Source organism: Jaculus jaculus, chromosome 7 (genome assembly GCF_020740685.1).
Source record: "Jaculus jaculus isolate mJacJac1 chromosome 7, mJacJac1.mat.Y.cur, whole genome shotgun sequence".
Classification (NCBI taxonomy): domain Eukaryota; kingdom Metazoa; phylum Chordata; class Mammalia; order Rodentia; family Dipodidae; genus Jaculus; species Jaculus jaculus.
Genome location: NC_059108.1, coordinates 127720479 through 127743287, shown reverse-complemented (window position 1 = coordinate 127743287; position 22809 = coordinate 127720479). Strand labels below are relative to the sequence as shown.

Sequence of the window (22809 nt, the reverse complement as noted above, 5' to 3'; positions counted from 1 at the left end):
ATACACCTGGAGTTTGTTTGCAGCAGCTGGAGGCCCTGGTGTGTCCATTTTCTCTGTCTTGGCTTGCAAATAATTTTTTTTCAAGGTAGGGGTCTCACTCTAGCCCAGGCTGACCTGGAATTCACTCTGTAGTCTCAGGCTGGCCTCAAACTCATGGTGATCCTATCTCTGCCTCCCAAGGGCTGGGATTAAAGGCGTGTGCCACCATGCATGGCTAAAAATATTGTTTCAAAAAAGCACGAGAGAGCCGAGTGTGGTGGCACACGCCTTTAATCCCAGCACAGAGATAGGAGGATTGTCATGGGTTTGAGGCCACTCTGAAGATTGCATAGTAAATTCCAGGTCAGCCTGAGCTAGAGTGAGACCCTATCTTGAAAAACAAAACAAAACAAAAAAAAAAAGCACAAGAAAATATATTATTTCTGTTGTCTCAAACCACCAGGAATGTGGTCTGTTGTTCCAGTAGCTACAGAAATAAAACCATTAGACCTCTCTCACCACTTTCAGAAGCAAATTCTCTGGGGAGGACCCTCCAAAACCTGCTCGTGGGGCCAGTGGCCTCTAAAGAGGCACAGTCACTCCACAGGCTAGAGAGATGAACCTCAATAAAATGCACAGAATGCTATTAAAAGTATATTTATAGCAGATGCATGGCTGTAAACTTTTTACCAGTATAGTTAAGCCAATCAAACTGGTGTTCTATATCTGAGCTACTGTATAGGAGCTATAGGTACTGTAGAACACATGGAATGTGTTCATGGAAGAACTCAATTTTTATTTTAATTAGTATAGATGTTAAGACTCCCAACTACTACATGACTGCTGGGCAGGAAATGCCAGGAAAATCTACTGCGAAGCTGGGCGTGGTGGTGCATGCCTTTAATCCCAGCACTCGGGAGGCAGAGATAGGAGGATTGCTGAGAGTTCGAGGCCACCTTGAGACGACACAGTGAATTCCAGGTCAGCCTGAACTGGAGTGAGACCTTACCTCGAAAAACAAAACAAAACAAAACAACAACAACAAAAAATCTATGAGCTATGCCATTTTCTCCTAGCATGTAAACACTGTGAGGGTCAGGATTTGGGGTGTTCTCTTTGCTCTATCCTCAGTTTTCAGAAGTGCATAGTAGAACTTAAAACATATTGCTCTATTTTTCCAGAGAGCGGAGGTATAAATGCCGCTTCCAGAGTTTTAGGAGAAAAGGACCTATGTGAGTGACTATCCCACAGTCTACCGCCTCATTCATTGTTCAGGAGGGGATCCTGGAGCTCATTGACGAAGTGTCTCTGGCAAGGCCATGATGAAAGTGATAGACATAAGATCTTGAACTTCAAGCTCTCACCTCCCTTCCTCCCGCCACACTTGTCCTTCCTGGCTATATCCTTACCTGTGTCCATGAAACACACCCCTAGGCTAGATCACATGAAGCCAGTGTTGAAGACAGCAGCCAGTTTTAAAGATGGCAGACCCCACTCTCTACTCCCTCTTACCCGCATATAGAACTCTCGACCCTCATTCCCAGATTTGATCTGGAAAATATAATAGGCCCCAGGGTAACGGGTTGTTGCTTGCATCTGGAAGATGTCAGCGGGAACGGAGCGTCCTGATACCACATCCATGTCCCGGAACAAGATGGTGAAGGGCTGGTCTCTGCAGCCAGGGTTCTCAGCGGGACACATACAGCGGCTGGTGGGAGAGAAACCATGTGAGAACTTGGTAAATCCTTCACAGACACTGGCTGCACTTACCTTCTCCCTCACTTAAACAATGAGAATAAAGTCACCCCATTCTTATCACCCCGGCTGTGGTCTATCTCCAGGGCTGGAGAGATGGTTCAGTGGTTAAAAGTGCTTGCTTGCAAAGCCTAACAGCCTGGGTTCAAGGCCCCAGTTCCCAGGTAAAGCCAGACACACAAAGTGGCACATGCATCTGGAGTTTGTTTGCAGTGGCAGGAAGCTCTGGCATACCCATACTCTTGCGCTCTTGCTTGCTCGCTCTCTCTCTCTTTCTCTGTCTCACTCTCCTCCCTGTTGCTCTCAAATAAATAAAATATAAAACCTCTCTAGCATGTAGGTGACTTCTGCTTCTAAGACAATAGCCTTTTCTGGCACCAGATATTCTGGCTACGAGAGGGTGTAAATTAGAGCTCTGGTTTTCAGAACACTGGAATATTCTCCAGTGCACTTTACACTTGTCATGTATTTAGACTGCAAAATGTGCCAATGGTCACACAACTTCTCAGTCAAAGACTCTCATTAAGGATTTTTAAGTGAGAATTACATTAGATCAATGGGTCTCAAGGATCCTTTTATATTCTCCATTGCACTTAACTTAGTAGGTCTGGAATGTAATTGAATCTTTTCATCCAATATTCAAAGCCTCAAAAATCACTATGTGCAAGACATGACATTAGACAAATTCAATAACAAATATGACAGTGGAGGTGCACAGTAGTGAGGGTGGAAAAGTTTAAGTGGGGGTAGGGAAGGAGGACAGAAAAGTAGAGGGGATGAGGGAAATATTAACCAAAAATAAAGATGTATGGCCAGGCATGGTGGCACACACCTTTAATCCCAACACTTGGGAGGCAGAGGTAGGAGGATCGCCAAGAGTTCGAGGCCACCCTGAGACTACATAGTGAATTCCAGGTCAGCCCGAGCTAGTGAGGCTCTACCCTGGAAAACCAAAAACTAACTAAATAAATAAAAACTAAACATGTATGAAAAGGCCACATAGAAACCTACATCTGTTACCTTATGTAAAAATATAATAAAAATAAGTAAAACAGGGCTGGAGAGACGGCTTAGCAGTTAAGGTGTTTGCCTGTGAAGCCCACGGACCCAGGTTTGATTCCCCAGAATGCACATAAGACAGAAGCACATGGTGGTGCATGTGTCTGGAATTCATTTGAACTGGCTAGAGGCCCTGGCACGCCCATTCTCGTTCTCTTTCTCTTGCTCATAAGTAAGTATATAAAATGTCTTTTAAGCCGGGCGTGGTGACGCATGCCTTTAATCCCAGCACTCGGGAGGCAGAGGTTAGGAGGATTGCCGTGAGTTTGAGGCCATCCTGAGACTACATAGTGAATTCCAGTTCAGCCTGGGCCAGAGAGAGACCCTACCTCAAAAAAAACAAAGAATAAATAAATACATAAATAAATAAATAAAATGTTTTGTAAAATAATATCATGATCTCAAGTAGTTTATCTTCAAATAGGGGAAATAAGTCATGAACACAAATACTTCTAATTGTGGCTAATTTGAGACACTAGCAATAGCACATCCTAATATAAAATCATTTATTGCCAAGAAGTGTCTGTTACAGACACCCCCAGATTTATCCCACTTCTCATGCCACTTCTGAGACTCCCCATGGGTCACAGTTTACATGAGTCTTGGTGCTAGAAGTAAGGGATCACTGTTGGTTTTTTGTCATTTTCCCCTAGCTTCCAATCTCTCTACAAAAACTGTCAGTTTTGCTGGGGATATGGCTCTGCGGTTAAAGGCACTTGCTTGCAAAGCCTGCCGGTCCAGGTTCAATTCACCAGAACGCATGTAAAGCCAGATGCACAAAGTAGTGAATACATTTGCAGCAGCAAGAGGCCCTAGCATTCCCATTCTCTTTCTCCTTGCAAATAAATATTTTTTAAAAGCTTCAATTAAAAAAAAGTTCCAGGGCTGGAGAGATGGCTTAGTGGTTAAGCGCTTGCCTGTGAAGCCTAAGGACCCCGGTTTGAGGCTCGGTTCCCCAGGTCCCACGTTAAGCCAGATGCACAAGGGGGCACACGCATCTGGAGTTCGTTTGCAGAGGCTGAAAGCCCTGGCGCGCCCATTCTCTCTCTCCCTCTATCTGTCTTTCTCTCTGTGTCTGTCGCTCTCAAATAAATAAATAAAAAATTAAAAAAAAAAAGTTCCACTGCTGATTTTATTTTATTTTATTTTTTATTTTAGAGAGAGTAAGGGGAGAGAATTGGTGTGCTAGGGCCTCAGCCACTGAAATCAAATTCCAGACACTTGCACCTCCTAGTGGGCATGCACAATCTTGCACTTGCCTCACCTTTGTATGTCTGGCTTACATGGGACCTGGAAAGAGATTGAACTTAGGTCCTTAGGTTTTGCAGGCAAGTACCTTAACCACTAAACCATCTCTCCAGCCTGCTGATAGATTTTTAACTTGAATTCCTCCTCTTCACACTCCCTGTCATTGCCATATGGTTATCCAGACCATCATCTTTTCTTACCTGGGCCTTCTACAATACCCTCCTAACAGGCCAGGATGCTCAAGACCCCTCCATGGTTACTCATTAAAATGTCAGTGAAACCTAAGCACCATTTCCAGCCTCTGTAATCCTGCTGGGTCTGGCCTCTGTCAGCATCTCTACCCACTGCCCTCCTTACTCAGTAGGCTATAGCCACCCAGCTGCTTCCATGCCGTGTGGGTCACATGTGCCTTACAGCTTTGCACATGCTGCCCCCTTTGCTCCTTCCACTCCAAGTATACTGAACACCAACTCACTTCCCCTGCCCGGCCCAGAGATCTTTCCTTAGCGGGTCCTTGGACTCCTGGGTCTAGACCAGGTCCAACCTACACTTTTTCATAAACTTCTTTCCCAGTCTGTGATTCTACATTCACATATGTGCCAACCGACATAATGTCTCTCTCAAAGTTCTACAAGAGGAAACTCCACAACACCTAGCACACAACAGGAATGCTGCCAACAGTTAACAAGCAGAAGTATACAAAGAATGGTCAAAGATCCATTTGGCAAAGGCTGCATCAAAACAGCGGACTCAAAATGTCCCTGGCACCAAAATGGCCACATGAAACATCCCGTGTCAGATAGGAAAGTCATTGCTTCCTAAAAGAAATTTGGAGGAGGGGAGTGATGGTTCCCAGCTGAGAAGGATCACGAGCAGCTGGGAGAGGAGCACTGAGCAGAGATCTTGAAAGATGGGGTGGATCTGGCCACGCAGAGATGGAAGAAATGACTTCCATCTGGCAGGAAGTGTATGCGCAGCAGCAGGGGGTCAGGACACACTGGGTGTGCATCAAGTGTGAGCATAGGACACCTGAGCTGGAAGGATGCAGCCCTCTCGCTGCCATGGGATCTAAAGGGAAGGAGTCATCGAGCTTTTCTAGTGCCAGGGCTGAGGCTCTACTGCTGACACCAGCTCGGGGCTGCTAGTTGAATGGGATCAGTGCCCGGCCCCAGGGAAGCCCAGAGAGAAGCAGGATGGAAGCTAGTGAGACCAGCCGATGCTTTGCTATAAAGACACCTTGGATCAGAAGTAGGAAGCAGGACGATCCATGTTCTAAAGAATTGCTTTGGAGCCGAGTGTGGTAGTGCACACCTTTAATCCCAGCACTCAGGAAGCAGAGGTAGGAGGATCACCCTGAGACTACATAGTGAATCCCAGGTCAGCCTGGGCTACAGTAAGACTCTACCTTGAAAAACAAAAATCACTTTGGGGCTGGAGAGATCGCTTAGCAGTTAAGACGCTTGCCTGCAAAGCCTAAGGACCTAGGTTTGATTCCCTAGTATCCACATAAGCTCAAGGCGGCGCGTGTGTCTGGAGTTCATTTGCAGTGGCTGGAAGCCCTGGCATGCCCATTCGCTATCTGCCTCTTTCCCTCTCTCTGCCTCTTTCTCAACTAAATAAATGAATAAAATGTCTTAGAAAACAATGATGAAAAAAAGAATTGCTCGGGAGGCTGGGGAGATGGCTCCGTGGTTGAAGGCATTCATTCACAAAGCCTACCGGCCTGGGCTCAATTCCTGAGTACTCGCATAAAGCTAGATGCATGAAGCGACACAGGTGTCTGTAGCTGCAAGAAGCACCAACATGCCCGTTTTCTTCCTCTTTCTTTCTTTCTTTCACACAAATGGATAAAAATATTTTAAGAAAAATAGAATTGCTTGAAAGTGCCGCTCTTAGGAACAATTGGTAGTAAAACCCTGCTCTGGCTTGGTCCCAGCCGGAACCACAATGGCAAACCACGAGTCCTCTTCCGGAGAAGAGCAGGGTGGGCATGGCTAACCTCTTCCTCCAGTGGGAGGGAGGGCTGGCAATTGCTGGGGTGGGGGGGGCAGTCTGCGCGGCTGACTGAGGAGAGGAGGGCGGACGTCCAAGCACACGCATGTGTTGTGTGCCTATGTGCCGTGCGTGCAGACTGAGCAAGTGAGACGACCCAGTGGGAGCGAACGGAGAAGGCAGAGGGAGCTTGTAGGATGCCAGGGCTGGAGGACGTGTCCCCTTGCAGTCACCTCCACGCTATTTGCCACCTGCTAAGTTAGTAGACCGTTGATCATTGTGACATCAGAAACTGCACTTGGGCAACCTAGTGACTCTTGAACAGTGAGAACTCTCTAGAGAATTCTCTAGCATCTCACCCCTCACACAGCAATCCCAGGATCGAAAGACTTTCATTTCTTCTGCGAGCTTGTCTAAAAGGCTCCACTAATGGTGGAAACAGGCTCAGGAATCCCGTCCCCGTTTGGTTAGCTTTTGCAGGATGTTCCTAACTGGCATGAGTGGAGAAGCCACAGAGAAGGGTGTTGTAGGCATGGACGCTCACATATAGAGCAGGGAGCTGGCCACGTGTCTTGAGTCCCAGGCCAGGATGATCTTTTACATAACACTATCAGCCTCCTGACCCAGTAACCCCCCCCACACCCCAATCCGTGTCTCCATTCCCCAAGGGATAGCCTTGACTTACTTATCACTAATCAGCAGATACGGCTCCTCGCAGCGGATGGGGTCAAGGCATTTGAAGCTCCCTTGCAAGTTGTAGCACGTCTGCAGCAGGGTGCATGTATGATTTCGATGTTCACACTCATTGATATCTGAAATGAGGAGTAGACAAGAAGCATGGTAATGACCCTGGGCTGGGGGGTGGGTAGCATGGGAGTGGGTTCCATCTGGGTCTCATGATCCAATATGGCCAGTCACTGGCCCCACATGGTTACTTACTGAGCATTCAAAATGTGAGTAATGAAAATTGAGATGTGCCAAAATAGGAATGCACTCCAGAGCTCTAGGACTTAGTACCATATATATATATCTTGAGGTGGAAAGATGATTCAGCAGTTAAAGGTGCTTGCTTTCAAAGCCTGATGGCCCAGGTTCAATCCAGAACCACATAAAGCCAGATGTACAAAATGGTGCATGTGTATGGGGTTCATTTGCAGTGGCAGAAGGCCCTGGTGTGTCCATTCTCTCTAAGAAATACTATTTTTAAAAAATTAATTGGGCGACTTCCGGTTAAGATGGCGGCGTAGGTACCACGCCAAAACAGCCTGGGGGGGGGAAGACCAAAAAAAACTCAGCAAAATACACACTTTTACTAAAAAGTGAGGTGTATAGGAAGTTGAGGCGGCAGCGGAGAAGTAGAAGAGTTCCAGAGCATCCAGAGCCTGCACAGGCGGGAACAGCGGCTCCGGGCCACTCGGCTACCCGCCGCAACCGCGGAGCGGCAGAAAAACCGCCGGTCTCTCGGCTCGAGCCGCAGGACAAGCCAGGTGCGGGATTTTCCCCTCACACCGCGCTCTCCGCAACTCGGGAAACGTGAGGGGAGAGCGGCAGCGAGCAACGGAGGGAGGAGCAGACCGCGAGGTAAAAGCACACGTGGAGAAACGATACAACCAGAACAGCGCGGCTCCCTCCCCTCCCCTGCCGCCTGAACCCAGCTCCAGCGAACACAGCAGCGGCCCGGGACCCGGCCACGCCAACTTGGGCTGACGGCGGGACCCAAGCAGGAGCAGAATTTGGCAGCAACTTCAGCGGCTCCAGCACCGGTACCAGTGGCCCCAGCAGCAGCGGACCCAGGAGCGGCAGCGGTGACATATCCCGCAGCAGCGGCTTCGGGGACACGGCAACGGCAGCTTCAGCAGCGGTGGGGGCTCCGGGGGTGGCGCATACAACAGCTGCAGAGGCGGCGGCAGCAGCTCAGTTTGCCCCGTAGGAAAAGCAAGTGCCCAGCTCCAGAAATCAGAACAGCAGCCCGACGACCCAGGCAGCAACTTGACTGAGACCACAATCACCCAAGGTAACTGGGATTGCACCAGGGAAGGGTCTCACTTGGTCACAAGCTGACTTGGATACCTCAACAGACCAGAAATCTAAACCTCTTTGTTGATAGAGGATCTGGTCATTATAATAACTACTCTTGCATACATACTCGGGGCTGTTTTTGATGGAATGGGTACAGTGTCTAGCTAAATTTTAGAATCTACCAGTATATTATTCCACTCAGCCTGCTTGAATACTCCTATAGCAGGGAAACTCAACCCCTAAGAACATCTTTGTAGATACTCTGAAAGTCTTAAGAGCCACACCTAATACCTTAAGGTCCTACCCTGAAAATATATTACACCAAATCAATTGATACAGCTAAGAATACACAGCTAGCTAGAAAATCCAAGCATTAACTTAATCCAAGATGCAAAAATATATACATTATAACACAAGAAACACTAAAAAGCAAGACGATATAAATCCACCTAAAAGTATTAATGCATCAGAAATGTCCTCCAGTGAGAAAGAGTTAGAGGAAATGCCTGAGAAAGAGTTCAAAAGAATAATTATAAATATGTTCAAAGAGGTCAAAGAACACATGAAAACAATCAAAGAAGAAATCAAAGAAGAAATCAAAGAGGAAATCAAAGGAATCAAAGAAGAGGCAGGACACCAATTTAATGAAATAAAGAAGGCAATACAAGACATAAATAGAGAAATAGAAATAATAAAGAAAAACCAGTCAGAATTACTAGCAATGAAGAACACAGTTAATGAAATAAAAAACTCTGTAGAAAATCTCACCAGTAGGATGGATGAGGGAGAAGACAGAATATCTAAGCTAGAAGATCAGGTGGCAGACCTAATGCAGTCCAACAAAGAGAAAGACAAACTTATAGAAAAGTATGAGTGGGAATTTCAAGATATTCGGGACACTATGAAAAGATCCAATATAAGAATTCAGGGCATAGTAGAAGGAGAAGAATTCCACTCCAGAGGCATAGTAGGCATCTTCAACAAAATCATAGAGGAAAATTTTCCCCAAATTGGGAAAGAGGTGCCAATACAGATACAGGAAGCCTTTAGAACCCCAGCCAGACAAAACCCAGAAAGAAACTCTCCTCGCCACATTATACTCAAACTTCCAAACACACAAACCAAAGAAAAAATATTGAAAGCAGTTAGAGAGAAAAATCAAGTTACCTACAAAAGCAAGCCCATCAGGATTACAGCAGATTATTCAACACAAACTTTTAAAGCCAGAAGGGCCTGGAGTGATATATTCCAAGTTCTGAAAGATAACAACTGTCAACCAAGGTTACTTTATCCTGCAAAGTTATCCATCCAAATAGATGGAGAAATAAAGACATTCCATGACAAAAGCAGGTTAAAGGAATATCTGAAGACAAAACCAGCTCTACAGAAAATACTTGATAGAATCCTCCATGCTGAACAAAAGGAAAAGCACACATATAAGGAACCTAGAAAAAACCAGCCATACTCAAATACCAGTTAACAGAAGAGAGCACAGGTAGAACAAGTAACACACACACACACACACAAATGGCAAACATAAATACACACCTTTCAATAATATCTCTTAATATCAACGGTCTCAATGCCCCAACGAAAAGACATAGATTTGCAGACTGGGTTAAAAAGCAGGATCCTACAATTTGTTGTCTTCAAGAAACTCACCTTTCTACAAAGGATAGACATTATCTTAGGGTGAAAGGTTGGAAGACGGTGTTTCAAGCAAATGGGCCTAGAAAACAAGCAGGGGTTGCTATCCTAATATCAGACAGGGTGGACTTTAGTCCGAAGTTAGTCAAAAAAGATAAGGAAGGTCACTTTATATTGATTAAGGGCACACTACAACAGGAGGACATTACAATCCTAAACATATATGCACCTAACATGGGGGCTCCCAAATTCGTCAAACAAACACTATTAGAACTAAGGTCACAGATAACACCAAACACGGTGGTGGTGGGTGACTTTAACACCCCACTCTCATCAATTGACAGGTCATCCAGGGAAAGAATAAACAGAGAGGCATCTGGACTAAATGAGGTCATAGAAGATATGGACCTAACAGATATATACAGGACATTTCATCCAAAGGCTGCAGAATATACATTCTTTTCAGCAGCACATGGAACATTCTCTAAAATAGACCATATATTAGGACACAAAGCAAATCTTAACAAATTCAGGAAAATTGAAATAATTCCTTGCATTCTATCTGACCACAATGGAATTAAACTACAAATCAGTAGCAAGAAAGGCTACAGAGCATACACAAAATCATGGAAGCTAAACAATACACTACTAAATGATGAGTGGGTCAATGAAGAAATCAAAAAGGAAATCAAAAAATTTATAGAGTCAAATGATAATGAGAACACAACATACCAAAATCTCTGGGACACAATGAAGGCAGTTCTAAGAGGTAAATTTATAGCCTTAAGTGCCTATATTAAGAAATTAGAAAGGTCGCAAGTAAACGACCTAATGCTTCGCCTTAAAGCCTTGGAAAAAGAAGAACAAGGCAAACCAAAAAGTAGTAGACGGGAAGAAATAATAAAGATTAGGGCAGAAATTAATGAAATAGAAACAAAAAGAACAATCCAAAGAATTAATGAAACAAAGAGTTGGTTCTTTGAAAGGATAAACAAGATTGATAAACCCTTAGCAAATCTGACCAAAAGAAAGAGAGAAGAGACACAAATTAATAAAATCAGAGATGAACAAGGTAACATCACAACAGATTCCAGAGAAATTCAAAAAATTATAGGGACATACTATAAAAGCATATACTCCACAAAGTATGAAAATCTGAAAGAAATGGATGATTTCCTTGATCTATATGACCTACCTAAATTAAATCAAAATGAGATTAATCACTTAAATAGACCTATAACAAACATGGAGATCCGAGCAGTTATCAATAATCTCCCAACTAAAAAAAGCCCAGGCCCGGATGGATTCACTGCTGAATTTTACCAGACTTTTAAGGAAGAGCTAACACCATTGCTTCTTAAGCTTTTCCAGGAAATAGAAAAAGAAGGAATCCTACCAAACTCCTTCTATGAGGCCAGCATCACCCTGATACCAAAACCAAGCAAAGATAGAACAAAAAAAGAAAATTACAGACCAATCTCCCTCATGAACATAGATGCAAAAATTCTCAACAAAATATTGGCAAACAGAATACAAGAGTATATCAAAAAGATCATTCACCCTGACCAAGTAGGCTTTATCCCAGAGATGCAGGGATGGTTCAACATACGCAAATCTATAAATGTAATACATTACATAAATGGGTTGAAGGACAAAAACCACATGATCATCTCATTAGATGCAGAGAAAGCATTTGACAAAATCCAACATCCCTTCATGATAAAAGTCCTACAGAGACTGGGAATAGAAGGAACATATCTCAATATAATAAAGGCTATTTATGACAAGCCTACAGCCAACATATTACTAAATGGGGAAAAACTGGAAGCTTTTCCACTAAAATCAGGAACAAGACAAGGGTGTCCACTGTCTCCACTTCTATTTAATATAGTTTTGGAAGTCTTAGCCATAGCAATAAGGCAAGAGACACACATAAAAGGGATACAAATTGGAAAGGAAGAAATCAAGTTATCACTATTTGCAGATGACATGATTCTATACATAAAGGACCCTAAAGACTCTACTAGCAAGCTGTTAGAGCTAATCAAAACCTACAGCAATGTAGCAGGATACAAAATAAATACACAGAAATCAGTAGCCTTCGTATATGCTAACAACAAACACACAGAGGATGAAATCAGAGAATCACTCCCATTCACAATTGCATCAAAAAAAATAAAATACCTTGGAATAAACCTAACTAAGGAAGTAAAGAATCTATACAATGAGAACTTTAAGACACTCAAGCGAGAAATTGCAGAAGACACTAGAAAGTGGAGAAACATCCCTTGTTCCTGGCTTGGAAGAATCAATATCGTGAAAATGGCAATCTTACCTAAAGCAATCTACACATTTAATGCAATCCCTATCAAAATTCCAAAGGCTTTCTTCATGGAAATAGAAAAAACAATCCAAAAATTCATTTGGAATCATAAAAAACCTCGAATATCTAAAATAATACTGAGCAACAAAAAAGAGGCTGGTGGTATTACCATACCTGATTTTAACCTATACTACAGAGCCATAGTAACAAAAACAGCATGGTACTGGCACAAAAACAGACATGTAGATCAGTGGAACAGAATAGAGGACCCAGATGTAAGCCCAAGTAGCTATAGCCACCTGATATTCGATAAAAATGCCAAAAATACTCAATGGAGAAGAGACAGCCTCTTCAGCAAATGGTGTTTTGAAAACTGGATAAATATCTGCAGAAGGATGAAAATAGATTCTTCTCTCTCGCCATGCACAAGAATTAAGTCCAAATGGATTAAAGACCTTAACATCAGACCGGAAACTTTGAAACTGCTAGAGGAAAAAGTAGGGGAAACCCTCCAACATATTGGTCTTGGCAAAGACTTTCTAAATACAACCCCAATTGCTCAGGCAATAAAACCACAGATTAACCACTGGGACCTAATGAAATTACAAAGATTTTGCACCGCAAAGAACACAGTGAAAAAAGCAAAGAGGCAACCTACAGAATGGGAAAAAATCTTCGCCAGCTATATATCTGATAAAGGATTAATATCTAGGATATACAAAGAACTCAAAAAGTTAACTAATAAGGAATCAAACAGGCCAATCAAAAAATGGGCTAAGGAGCTAAATAGAGAGTTCTCAAAGGAAGAAATACGAATGGCATATAAGCACCTAAAAAAATGTTCTACGTCACTAGTCATCAGGGAAATGCAGACTAAAACTACATTGAGATTCCATCTCACTCCTGTCAGATTGGCCACCATCATGAAAACAAATGATCATAAATGTTGGCGGGGATGTGGAAAAAAAGGAACCCTTCTGCACTGCTGGTGGGAATGCAATCTGGTCCAGCCATTGTGGAAAACAGTGTGGAGGTTCCTAAAGCAGCTAGAGATTGATCTACCATATGACCCAGCTATAGCACTCCTAGGCATATATCCAAAGGACTCATCTCATTTCCTTAGAAGTACATGCTCAACCATGTTTATTGCTGCTCAATTTATAATAGCTGGGAAATGGAACCAGCCTAGATGTCCCTCAACAGATGAGTGGATAATGAAGATGTGGTACATTTATACAATGGAGTTCTACTCAGCGGTAAAGAAAAATGAAGTTATGAAATTTGCAGAAAAATGGATGGACCTGGAAAGTATTATACTAAGTCAGGTAACCCAGGCCCAGAAAGCCAAGCGCCACATGTTCTCCCTCATATGGGGATCCTAGCTACAGATGACTGGGCTTCTGTGTGAGAATGAAAATACTTAGTAGCAGAGGCCAGTAAGTTGAAAAGGAGACATAAAGGGTGGAGAAAGGAAGGGAAGAGGATACTTAATAGGTTGATATTGTATATATGTAATTACAATGATTGTAATGGGGAGGTAATATGATTGAGAATGGAATTTCAAACGGGAAAGTGTGGGGGTGGGGAGGGAGGGAATTACCATGGGATATATTTTATAATCATGGAAAATGTTAATAAAAATTTAAAAAAAAAAAAAAAAAAAAAAAAAAAAAAATTAATTGGCCAGGTATGGTGATGCACACTTTTAATCCCAACACTTGGGAGGCAGAGGTAGGAGGATTGCTGTGAGTTCAAGACCACCCTAAGACTACATAGTGAATATCCAGGTCAGCCTGGGCTAGAGTGAGACCCTACCTCCAAAAACAAAAAATTGTAATTGTGAATCTCATTAGTGATTTTTATGTTGGTTGTATGTCAAAAGGATAAGATTTTGGATCTGTTGCTTAGATAAAATATAGTATTAAGGCCAGGTGTGGTGGTGTACGCCTTTAATCCCAGCACTCGGGAGGCAGAGCTAGGAGGATCACCATGAGTTCAAGGCCACCTTGAGACTAGATAGTGAATTCCCAGTCAGCCTGGGCTAGAGTTGAGACCTTACCTCAAAAAAAAAAGTATTAAGATAACTTCAAAGACCAGCATGATGATACCTTCCTTTAGTCCTAGCACTTGGGAGGCTGAGGTATGAGGATCACCATGGGTTCAAGACTAACCTGGGCTACAGAGAGTTCCAGGTCAAACTGAGCTAGAGTAAGACTGCCTCAAAAAAAAAAAAAAAAAAAAAAAAATAGAGCCAGGCATGGTAGCACACAGCTTTAATACCAGCACTTGGAAGGCTAAGGTAGGAGGTCTCTGTGAGTTTGAAGCCACCCTGAGACTACATAGTGAATTCCAGGTCAGCTTGGGCCAGAGTGAGACCCTACCTTGAAAAACAAAACAAAAAAAATCAAAGCTAAGCAAGTACCCTCCACACCACACAAGGGAGCCTGGACACTCGTCCCTGAGCAGAGGCTGGCCACAAGAAGCCTTGGTTAGGTCTGGAGCAATCCTCAGAGGGGCCACAGAGATCTGCCCGCAAGGCAAGCAGAAACCAGCCTTCAGAAGATGCCATCGACCTCTTCAGGGTTTGTTGTGCGAGTGGCCCCACATCCTGACCAAAGGATGGGTCACTCAGCGAGGTGAGGTGCCCATGCCCTCACCACCCCTGCCACCTCCCTGAAGCAACAGGATTCCCCAAGGGGCAGGCATCCTGACGACCACCTGACTTGGCCCCTCGGGACAGTCTTACCCTGGCAGCTTCGGTTGTCATCCAGCAGAACATAGCCCGGGGGGCAGGAGCAGAAGTATGAGCCTGGCTGGTTCACGCACTCGTGTTGACAGAGGAACTCGGAGAAGCTGCACTCATCCATATCTGTGAGTGACAAGGCATACCCACTCTTCATTACCACGGGCCACCTGGAAATGGGAGCTAAGCCGTCATCTACTACCACTCGCCCACATTCTCCCAATAGATACAGTGGCTTTAATGCTATGAGATTGTTAATCCACTTTTTTTTTTTTTTTAGGTAGGGTCTCACTCTAGCCCAGGCTGACCTGGAATTCATTACGTAATCTCAGGGTGTCCTTGAACTCACAGTGATCCTCCTACCTCTGCCTCCCGAGTGCTGGGATTAAAGGCGTGCGCCACCACGCCCGGCTAATCCACTTCTTTTATATATATATATTTTATTTATTTATTAGAGAAAGAGGAGAGAATGGGCATGCCAGGGCCTCTAGCCGCTGCAGACAAACTCCAGACACATGTGCCACTGTGCATCTGGCTTTACATGGGTACTAGATAAATCAAACCCTGGTCCTTAGTCTTTACAGGCAAGTGCGTTAACTGCTGAGCCATCTCTCCCACCCCTAATTCACTTCTTGAACACTTCTGATGATGGGTGGCTTGCTACCTGAGGCTGACTGTTGATATTCACATAGCTCTAATTCTTAGGAAACACCTTCCTGTGTGGAGCTGATTTACCTTCAAGCTTCCTGCATTCGGTCTCTTACTTAGCTGCCTCCGCCATTTGATACTGACTCATTTGCCATGGATGTGTGATCATCTACCCTCCATTTGTTTGCACACTGGAGTTCTAACAGCAGAGTTCCTCCCAAAGACCTGCCCCCCGCCAAATATTCACTGGCCCTTGTCTTCTGACTGACAATCTTTGTAGTATCCACCCTGCATTGAACAATATTGTTTCTATAATCCCAACTAAGAGACACACACCCCAAAGGAAAGGGGTACTTGTTACGTTAAAACTTCATTCTATCCCAAAACCCCCTTGAGAAAGAAACCTGAGACTGTGTGGTGTGGACAGGCCTGTGGCCTCTGGTGGCCCATCTGCAGAGATGCTCCGTGAGAAACCCAGCGGCCTCACGCTAGTCTGGAAGGAGCCTGCAGAGGAGGGCTGTGGGGAAGAGGCGCTATCCCCGAGCTGTTACCACTAATCTGCTCAGACTTTGGCAGCTAACACAAAAGCAGACCTTCCAGAAAAGTCAACTCTTCATCACACACAGCGTTTGGCAACAGAGCCCCCGTTTGCGCCTCATTCAAAAGGCATGCCAAAGAAAACATGTTTTTCTTGCATTTGTTGTTTCCCGAAAACTTGCTTTCACTGGTTTCCCCATGTGACATGTCCTTGGATCACTCTGTAACTCACAGGCCACTAGTGGCTCGGATCACCGAGCGGGGATGTTGCCACAAAGAAAGTTACAGCCCCACGTTTGGAGAATCTGCACGTCATGTGCCTAGCGCCTCCTGCATGGGGGAAGGGAGCCTCACCCCATCTCTCAGTGGTCCCTGTGCTACAGATGAGGGGATGCTGATTTGAAAAGTCACAGTACGTTCCAGTCACACCTGGTCCTGCTGTATCCCCTCCCTCCTGTGTTCCCTCACCAGCTTTGCTGAGCAAGCGGGGTCTCTGGGCCCCGCCCATTATAAGTTTTCTCATTTGTTTCCATGCAGTCTACAGGTGCCATTCACACCTTTAGTAGATGTGGTAGTGACCAGCGTCAATGCCTGAGACCCACTATGTGTCAAGAACCACCTTAAAAGTTTCACATGACTTGACTTAGTTAATTCCCACCCTAACCCAGTGGAAGAGGTGTTCCAACTGTCCGTAGTTCCTGAAAGAACAACTGAGGCTTACAGAGCTTGGGCAACTAGACCAAGTTCACAGATACTAAATGCGCAAATAGGAAAGCAGGGATCTAGACGCACCCAGCACCCCCATCCGACACTGGTAATGTGATGCACTGATGTCTCCAGAGTGACTGCTCAGAACTAAACGTCGGTGGATCTGGGAGTCCTGAGGTGTGAGGGGAGTGCCCTAGCAGAGTTAGATCCAGTGGAGATGGAGAGGCTAAAAACTACACCATCCGCTGGGCATGGTGGGTGCATGCCTTTAATCCCAGCACTCGGGAGGCAGAGGAAGGAGAATGGCCGTGAGTTCAAGGCCACCCTGAAACTACAGAGTTAATTCCAGGTCAGCCTGGACCAGAGTGAGACCCTACCTCGAAAAACCAAAAAAAAAAAAAAAAAACAAAACTACACCATCCACCTCCCACTGGGAGGGAGAGGCCCCAACTGACTTCACTCTGGTTATCTCTAGGTCTGCAATTCCAGACATCCCAGAATGTCTTTTTCACAAAGGGCTAAGGATCCACCCTCCACCGATCAGCTGAAATTGGAGCCGAGGTTCTGGCAGGGAGTATATATTAGACCATTTTCATTCCTCCATGTGAAACTCCACCTCGGCTTCCAGGATCAGCTGGGCTCAGCAAATCCCTCAAGGAACACAGATAAGGGACAAGGCTGAGAAGGGTCTGGTGCTGCACACGGGGACCACCACAGCTATGAAAGCACAGCGAGACGACAGCATCCCAGTGTCTGAGGAAGGCCCAGAAAACAAAGCCCACAGCAGCCAGTGCTCACACTAAAGTTGGGGAAAATGGCACCCAGTGACCATGGGGTGGGCTGTGCAAATGGAATGACCCTTCCTTGTGACTACTCCATGAAGATAGATGGCTGTTTGATAAGGAGGAAACTGAGGCTCCCCAAATGCCTTGGCCAAGGAAGGCAGCAAACAAAGGCAGAGTTCGCACTCAGCTCCCTCTGGCTCTCACAGCCTCTGCAGGGGGTCAGTGAGTGCCTGTGGGCTTGCAGGCAGTTCTGGAAAAGGCAATAATCCCATCTCCTACCACAAAGCTTTCCACACCTCTTGGTTCCTTGGCCCAGATTCCCTAAGGAATGCCATGGAAGGAATTGAATTCTAAGAAGAAAGAGGCTTTTCAAGCCTAAGGGTATTTTATGTCTGTGTCTTGGGGTTTGATATTTCATCGGGCGAAGGCTCTGTGGCTGTCTGTTGTGGCTTTAACAGTCCTGGCCCTGGAGGAAAGGCACTCATTTGTTTCAGGGACTCTGTCCCTAGAATACTCAGGTCCCCAGTGAAGCTCACAGCCCAGGTAGGTTCCTGTTACAGCACAATACAGGGTCAGGAAACTGTTCTGTAAGACAAGAGGATTTTCATATCCTAGAGTATAGATAGCCTTCTTGTTTGGAAAAGCACAGGAAACATCATTAATGTGGCCTTGGCTAATTCACAACTGCTGATGACTTTGAGAGGGCAGAACAGGTTTCACATTAACTCTACATGTAAAAGGGACAAAGAGAGAGGATCATGCATGGCTCTGTGTAGAATGCCACAGACTAAATACAAGTCAGATGTGTTCCCTAGTCTCACGTCAATAATTTAGTAATAGTGCTCTAACTAGGAACCAGATTCTAACTTTCTGGTGGGGGGGAATAAAAGGAGGTTAATAACACAATTTCAAGGCAGACAACAAATTAGCATGGGCACAGGATGAGAGATTTCTGGGCTTCATAAGAATTTGTAAAAAAAAAAAAAAAAAAAAAAAAAGGCTGGGAGAGATTGCTAAGTGGTTAAGGCACTTGCCTTTGAAGCCTAAGCACCCATGTTCAATTCTCCAGATCCCCTGTTAGCCAGATGCACAAAGATGAGTCAAGCATAAGGTCACACATGTCCACTAGGTGGTGTGAGCATCTGATGTTAAATTTCAGTGGCTGAGGCCCTGGCAAGCCAGTTCTCTCTCTATCTCTCTCACTCTCTAAAATAAAAATATGTTTTTGAAGTCAACTAGTTCACCACATTGGTGTTCTCACAATGAATCAGTAAGATTTCATTCAATCAACAAACTTTCCTCCTCTGTCTCAAGAGCTGCTTACTGTTTGCTCACTGTGGGGCACACCTAGAACTGAGCATTAATTACTTGATAGTTTCTCAAAGTTCCCAAAGTATCTGTACTTATGTAGATGATTGATTCATTGTCCCCCAACATAATGAGAGACACTGTTATCCCTGGGCCCACTGCTCTCTGTGAAGGTGATCTGTGTTACCTTAAGTCAGATGTTAGGTGAGAACTCTCAGACCATCTCAGAGCTACACAGTGGCCCCAATAACTTTGTATTAGAGGTCAGATGACCAGGAAGGTGAGGCTGTACCCCACCTCTTAGGAAGTGACTCAGCTTTGTCCTGTGTGGTTGGGAGGCTGTGACACTGGGAAATGTCCCCAACTAGATATGTGTCCAGAAAATGACAGGAAACAGCTGCAGCGTAGCCCTTGATCTCCCTATTCCCAGGGCCCTAGTACAGGTGGAAACTGCCAGCACCAAGCCCATTACCGCTGCATCGAATGCCATCATCCTCCAGTTCATAGCCTGGGTCACAACGGCAGATGAATGAGCCATAGGTGTTGACGCAGGTTTGCACGCAGGGGTTCTCGGTTTCACACTCGTTCACATCTGCACAAAGCCAAGGCACATCATTGGTGTTTTGTACAAGAGGACTTATGCACTACTGAGACAGAGACATGAGCCAGCAATAAAACCTACTGTCACCAAGAACCCAGGTGCCACAGATCTCCACCCAGGACCCTGAAGGTCATGGTCTCAGGTTCCAAAGTGCCATCCACATGCCCCTTTTGGGGTGGCAAGTCAGGAAGAGGATACACAGTATCCCACACGTCATCTGTGTGTTTATGTGCATACACCTGCGAGGAAGTCTGCTCTCCCACAGAATAAGTCTGCTCTCCCAGGCTCACCCACAGAATCTCCAGACAGCAACTGTTTTGTTTTGTTTTGTTTTCCTCAATTTTCTCATCTCTCACCCTCACTGACTTCAAAGTTTCACATACATAAATAATCATGACAATTTTTACCTTTAAAATTTTTTTTCTGTTTGAGATAGGGTATTGCTCTAGCCCAGGCTAACCTGGAATTCACTATGTAGTCTCAGGCTGACCTTGAACTCAGTGACTCTCCTACCCTGGCCTCTCAAGTGCTGGGATTAAAGGTGTATGCCACCACACCCAGCCAAACATTTAAAAAATATATATTTATTATGTACAAATCAGTGATTATCGAGTCTTGCATTCACTCAATCCTTACAACACATCTGTTGCAGAACCACTCTATGCTCCATTCCATTCTAACAGGTTAAGGAGAGAGCCACAAAGGGCACAAAAAGCAATAGGAGACTCATCGTGACAACCTTAATGGAATTGTATGACTATAGCAATGCATCATTATACATGAATTGCATTCATATCAACAAAGCTATTTAAATGCTTTTGAAGATTGAGAGATGCTATGCTAACAAGGGTCTGATTGGAAAGAGTATGACACAGGAGCCTTTCCTCAATACACACTATTCACTCTGCCTGGCCCATCAAGGTGGTGGATGAGGGGGGAAGGAGCCACTCCTAACACTGGCATCACCTGACCCCTTGATAGCACCCTGTCCCATACTCCATATGCCAAGGGCTGAGGTTCCAACTGAGGGGTATCTTATCTAATTTTAAGTCCAGTTAAGCCTCCTAAGGCTCTGAAGAGATCTTTGAGTGTTTTCGAACGTAAAAAAGACTTTATGGTGGACAGCTTGAAGGGCTTTGCTCAAAAGGGAGGGCTAATCCCACGCCCACAAAGTGCCTGCTTCCTGCTGACTTTGGAGCCCTCAAAGGAAAAATAAATAAGTGAACAGCCATGTAGGGAAGGTCCAGTGAGATATACTAGTCTGCCCTGGTGCCCATGGGGGGGGGACTGGCATTTCTCCAGCCAGGCTGGGGTGGAGCTGGGCAGGAACATGTTCATGGTGCTAAACCACGTACCAGTTCGGACAGACGTGTCCTTAGCTTCTGGTCAGATGTCTGCTGTTTGCCGTGTGGAAGCAATGAGTTCAACCCTCACCCCCCACCCCATGCCCAGCTCACAGCTGCATCTGAGAACAGGACAGGAAGGATTCCACCCTTTGGCCCTCATGGCCAGCCTTCCCCAGGCACCTCTGGATCCCGAGAGCAAAGCACCAACTGATCCTCGGGGCTCCTGGCATTCCCCCTTCACCTCTATGGTGAAGCAGTGCCCACGAGCACTTGCCTCACAAGGTTATGGTTAGGACTTGGGGAAGCCAGCGGACACAATAGTGCTCTGGGGAGGCTAAGTGCTCTCCCGCCTGCGGTGCGAGGACTGCAAAAGCTTGATGAGGCCTGTTGCAGCCGAGTGCTGCTCTCCAGCCCCGCGGATGTCACATCCCAGCGGCCTGGTGCCTGTGTCCAAGCCAGCGGGCTGCATCCATGGCTTTTGACCCTCTGCTGGGCTTGTCGCTACTAGGTGTATTAGCTGACCTGTGTCTCATAGCCATCTCCGAGAGGCCTGCCAGACTCACGTGGCTTTTGGCTCTGCCACGTATGGCTGGCCCTCAGGAGGTACTGCCTGGGTGCACCATGCCACCCTCCGAGGGAAAACCTGGCCTGGCACCTCCAACCCCGGCCTTGGCACCAGGAAGTTGGTGTCTGCACTAGGCAGCTTATCATGCCAGCAGAAGTGCCAGGCGCCTACTCCCTGCTCCAATGGGGAGCAAGGGCCCTGCTCCATCAACCTCCTGGCCCAGCTCCGTTCCCAGAAGAAAATGACTGCTCCTGGCAAGAGGAGTCGGGGGAGACTGCTTGGAAGAATTAGCAGAACCAGCTTTGGAGGAGAGCCTCACTAAGAACTTAGGCTCAAGCTCCTGAATGCTGATACCTTCCTGTTTACCCAGTGATTTAGATGACGATTAAACTAATAGGGACATAATATCCTCCGACTAGCTGGCCAGGAGCCTGCAGGTCACAACTCACGCCAATAGTGTGACAAGGAAATGGGCCCCTGTGCAACCTGGTGGCAGGCTCCAACAAAGACCTCATTCTGTGTCTCCAATGCTGCCCCCACCAGGGACCAGGCCACTGCCAGGGACTGGCTGCTGGGGCTGGGGCCAGAGTATGACTTACACTGTGATTTCTCAGGTCTTAAGGCCCCTGCTCACTTCCTGAGCAGAAGAACCTCCTGACGGAAACCACGGTAGGCACGCAGCTTGCTTCTTTCACTTAGCACCGAGGGCGATCACACGAAAGCCAAACAAGTACAACTTGATTCCTTCTGCTTCCTGTGGAGGAGCCTGGGAAGATACCTACATCGTGACTCCATGATTCGTGCTCACATGTATGTGGGCACAGGGTGTGTGCATGGGGGTGTGAAGGTCAGAGGTCGATGTTGGCATCTTCTTTGATTGCTGCCCATCTTATTCTGCGGAGGCAAGGTCTTTCATCTGAACCCAGAGCCCCGTCTATTTAGACAGCTTTCCCGGGGATCGCCTGTGTCTGCCTCAGCCTCCTGAGTACAAGGTTTATATGTGGGGACCACATCCACCTGGCATTTATATGGGTGCTGGGGATCCAAATTCTGGTTCTCATGCTTGCATGGCAAGCACTTTATCTGTTGAATCACCTCCTCGGGCCCTGCAAAACCCTTGAATCTGTGCTCAGCAGCAGTAGGCTTTCCTGGCACAGGGCAGAGAAAACTAGTGAGATCTAGAAATGGCCCCCAAAACACCTGTATAGTGTGCATGTGTTCGTTTAGTGCTTCATCAAGGATCAGGGACCTTGAACATTCCCTCTCTGGGCCTCTGCAAGGCCACTCCTGGCTAGCAGACACAAAACCCCCTAAGACAGGCAGATCACAAACATGTAAGTGCCCAAATGAAGGACAACTAGGGTTTGACCCTATGCAATACTCAGCACTCTCTGAGCTGTTTCACGTCACCAGTTCTGGTCTCGGGTTTCTATAAGCAGTGAGGATGGGTAGGCAATAAGGAGGCATGGGAATACACTTTAATGATGGTGTTTTAGAGACTTAAATTGTCAGGCTCTGAAGACGGCATCTAGGGTTTCACAACTCG

General features: G+C 45.7%; 1 protein-coding gene across 2 annotated transcripts in view; it reads right to left on the bottom strand.

The window, feature by feature from the left end:
* Positions 1–22809, bottom strand: part of Fbln5 (fibulin 5) — an 89653-nt gene that overhangs the window by 7569 nt on the left and 59275 nt on the right. For both annotated transcript variants that reach the window (XM_004649334.2, XM_045155020.1), the window contains exons 7-10: positions 19224–19343; positions 14769–14891; positions 6719–6845; positions 1492–1687 (exon numbers count right to left, since the gene is read on the bottom strand). In XM_004649334.2, the coding sequence (XP_004649391.1) occupies positions 1492–1687; positions 6719–6845; positions 14769–14891; positions 19224–19343 (566 nt within the window). The remainder of the gene's footprint in view (positions 1–1491; positions 1688–6718; positions 6846–14768; positions 14892–19223; positions 19344–22809) is intronic.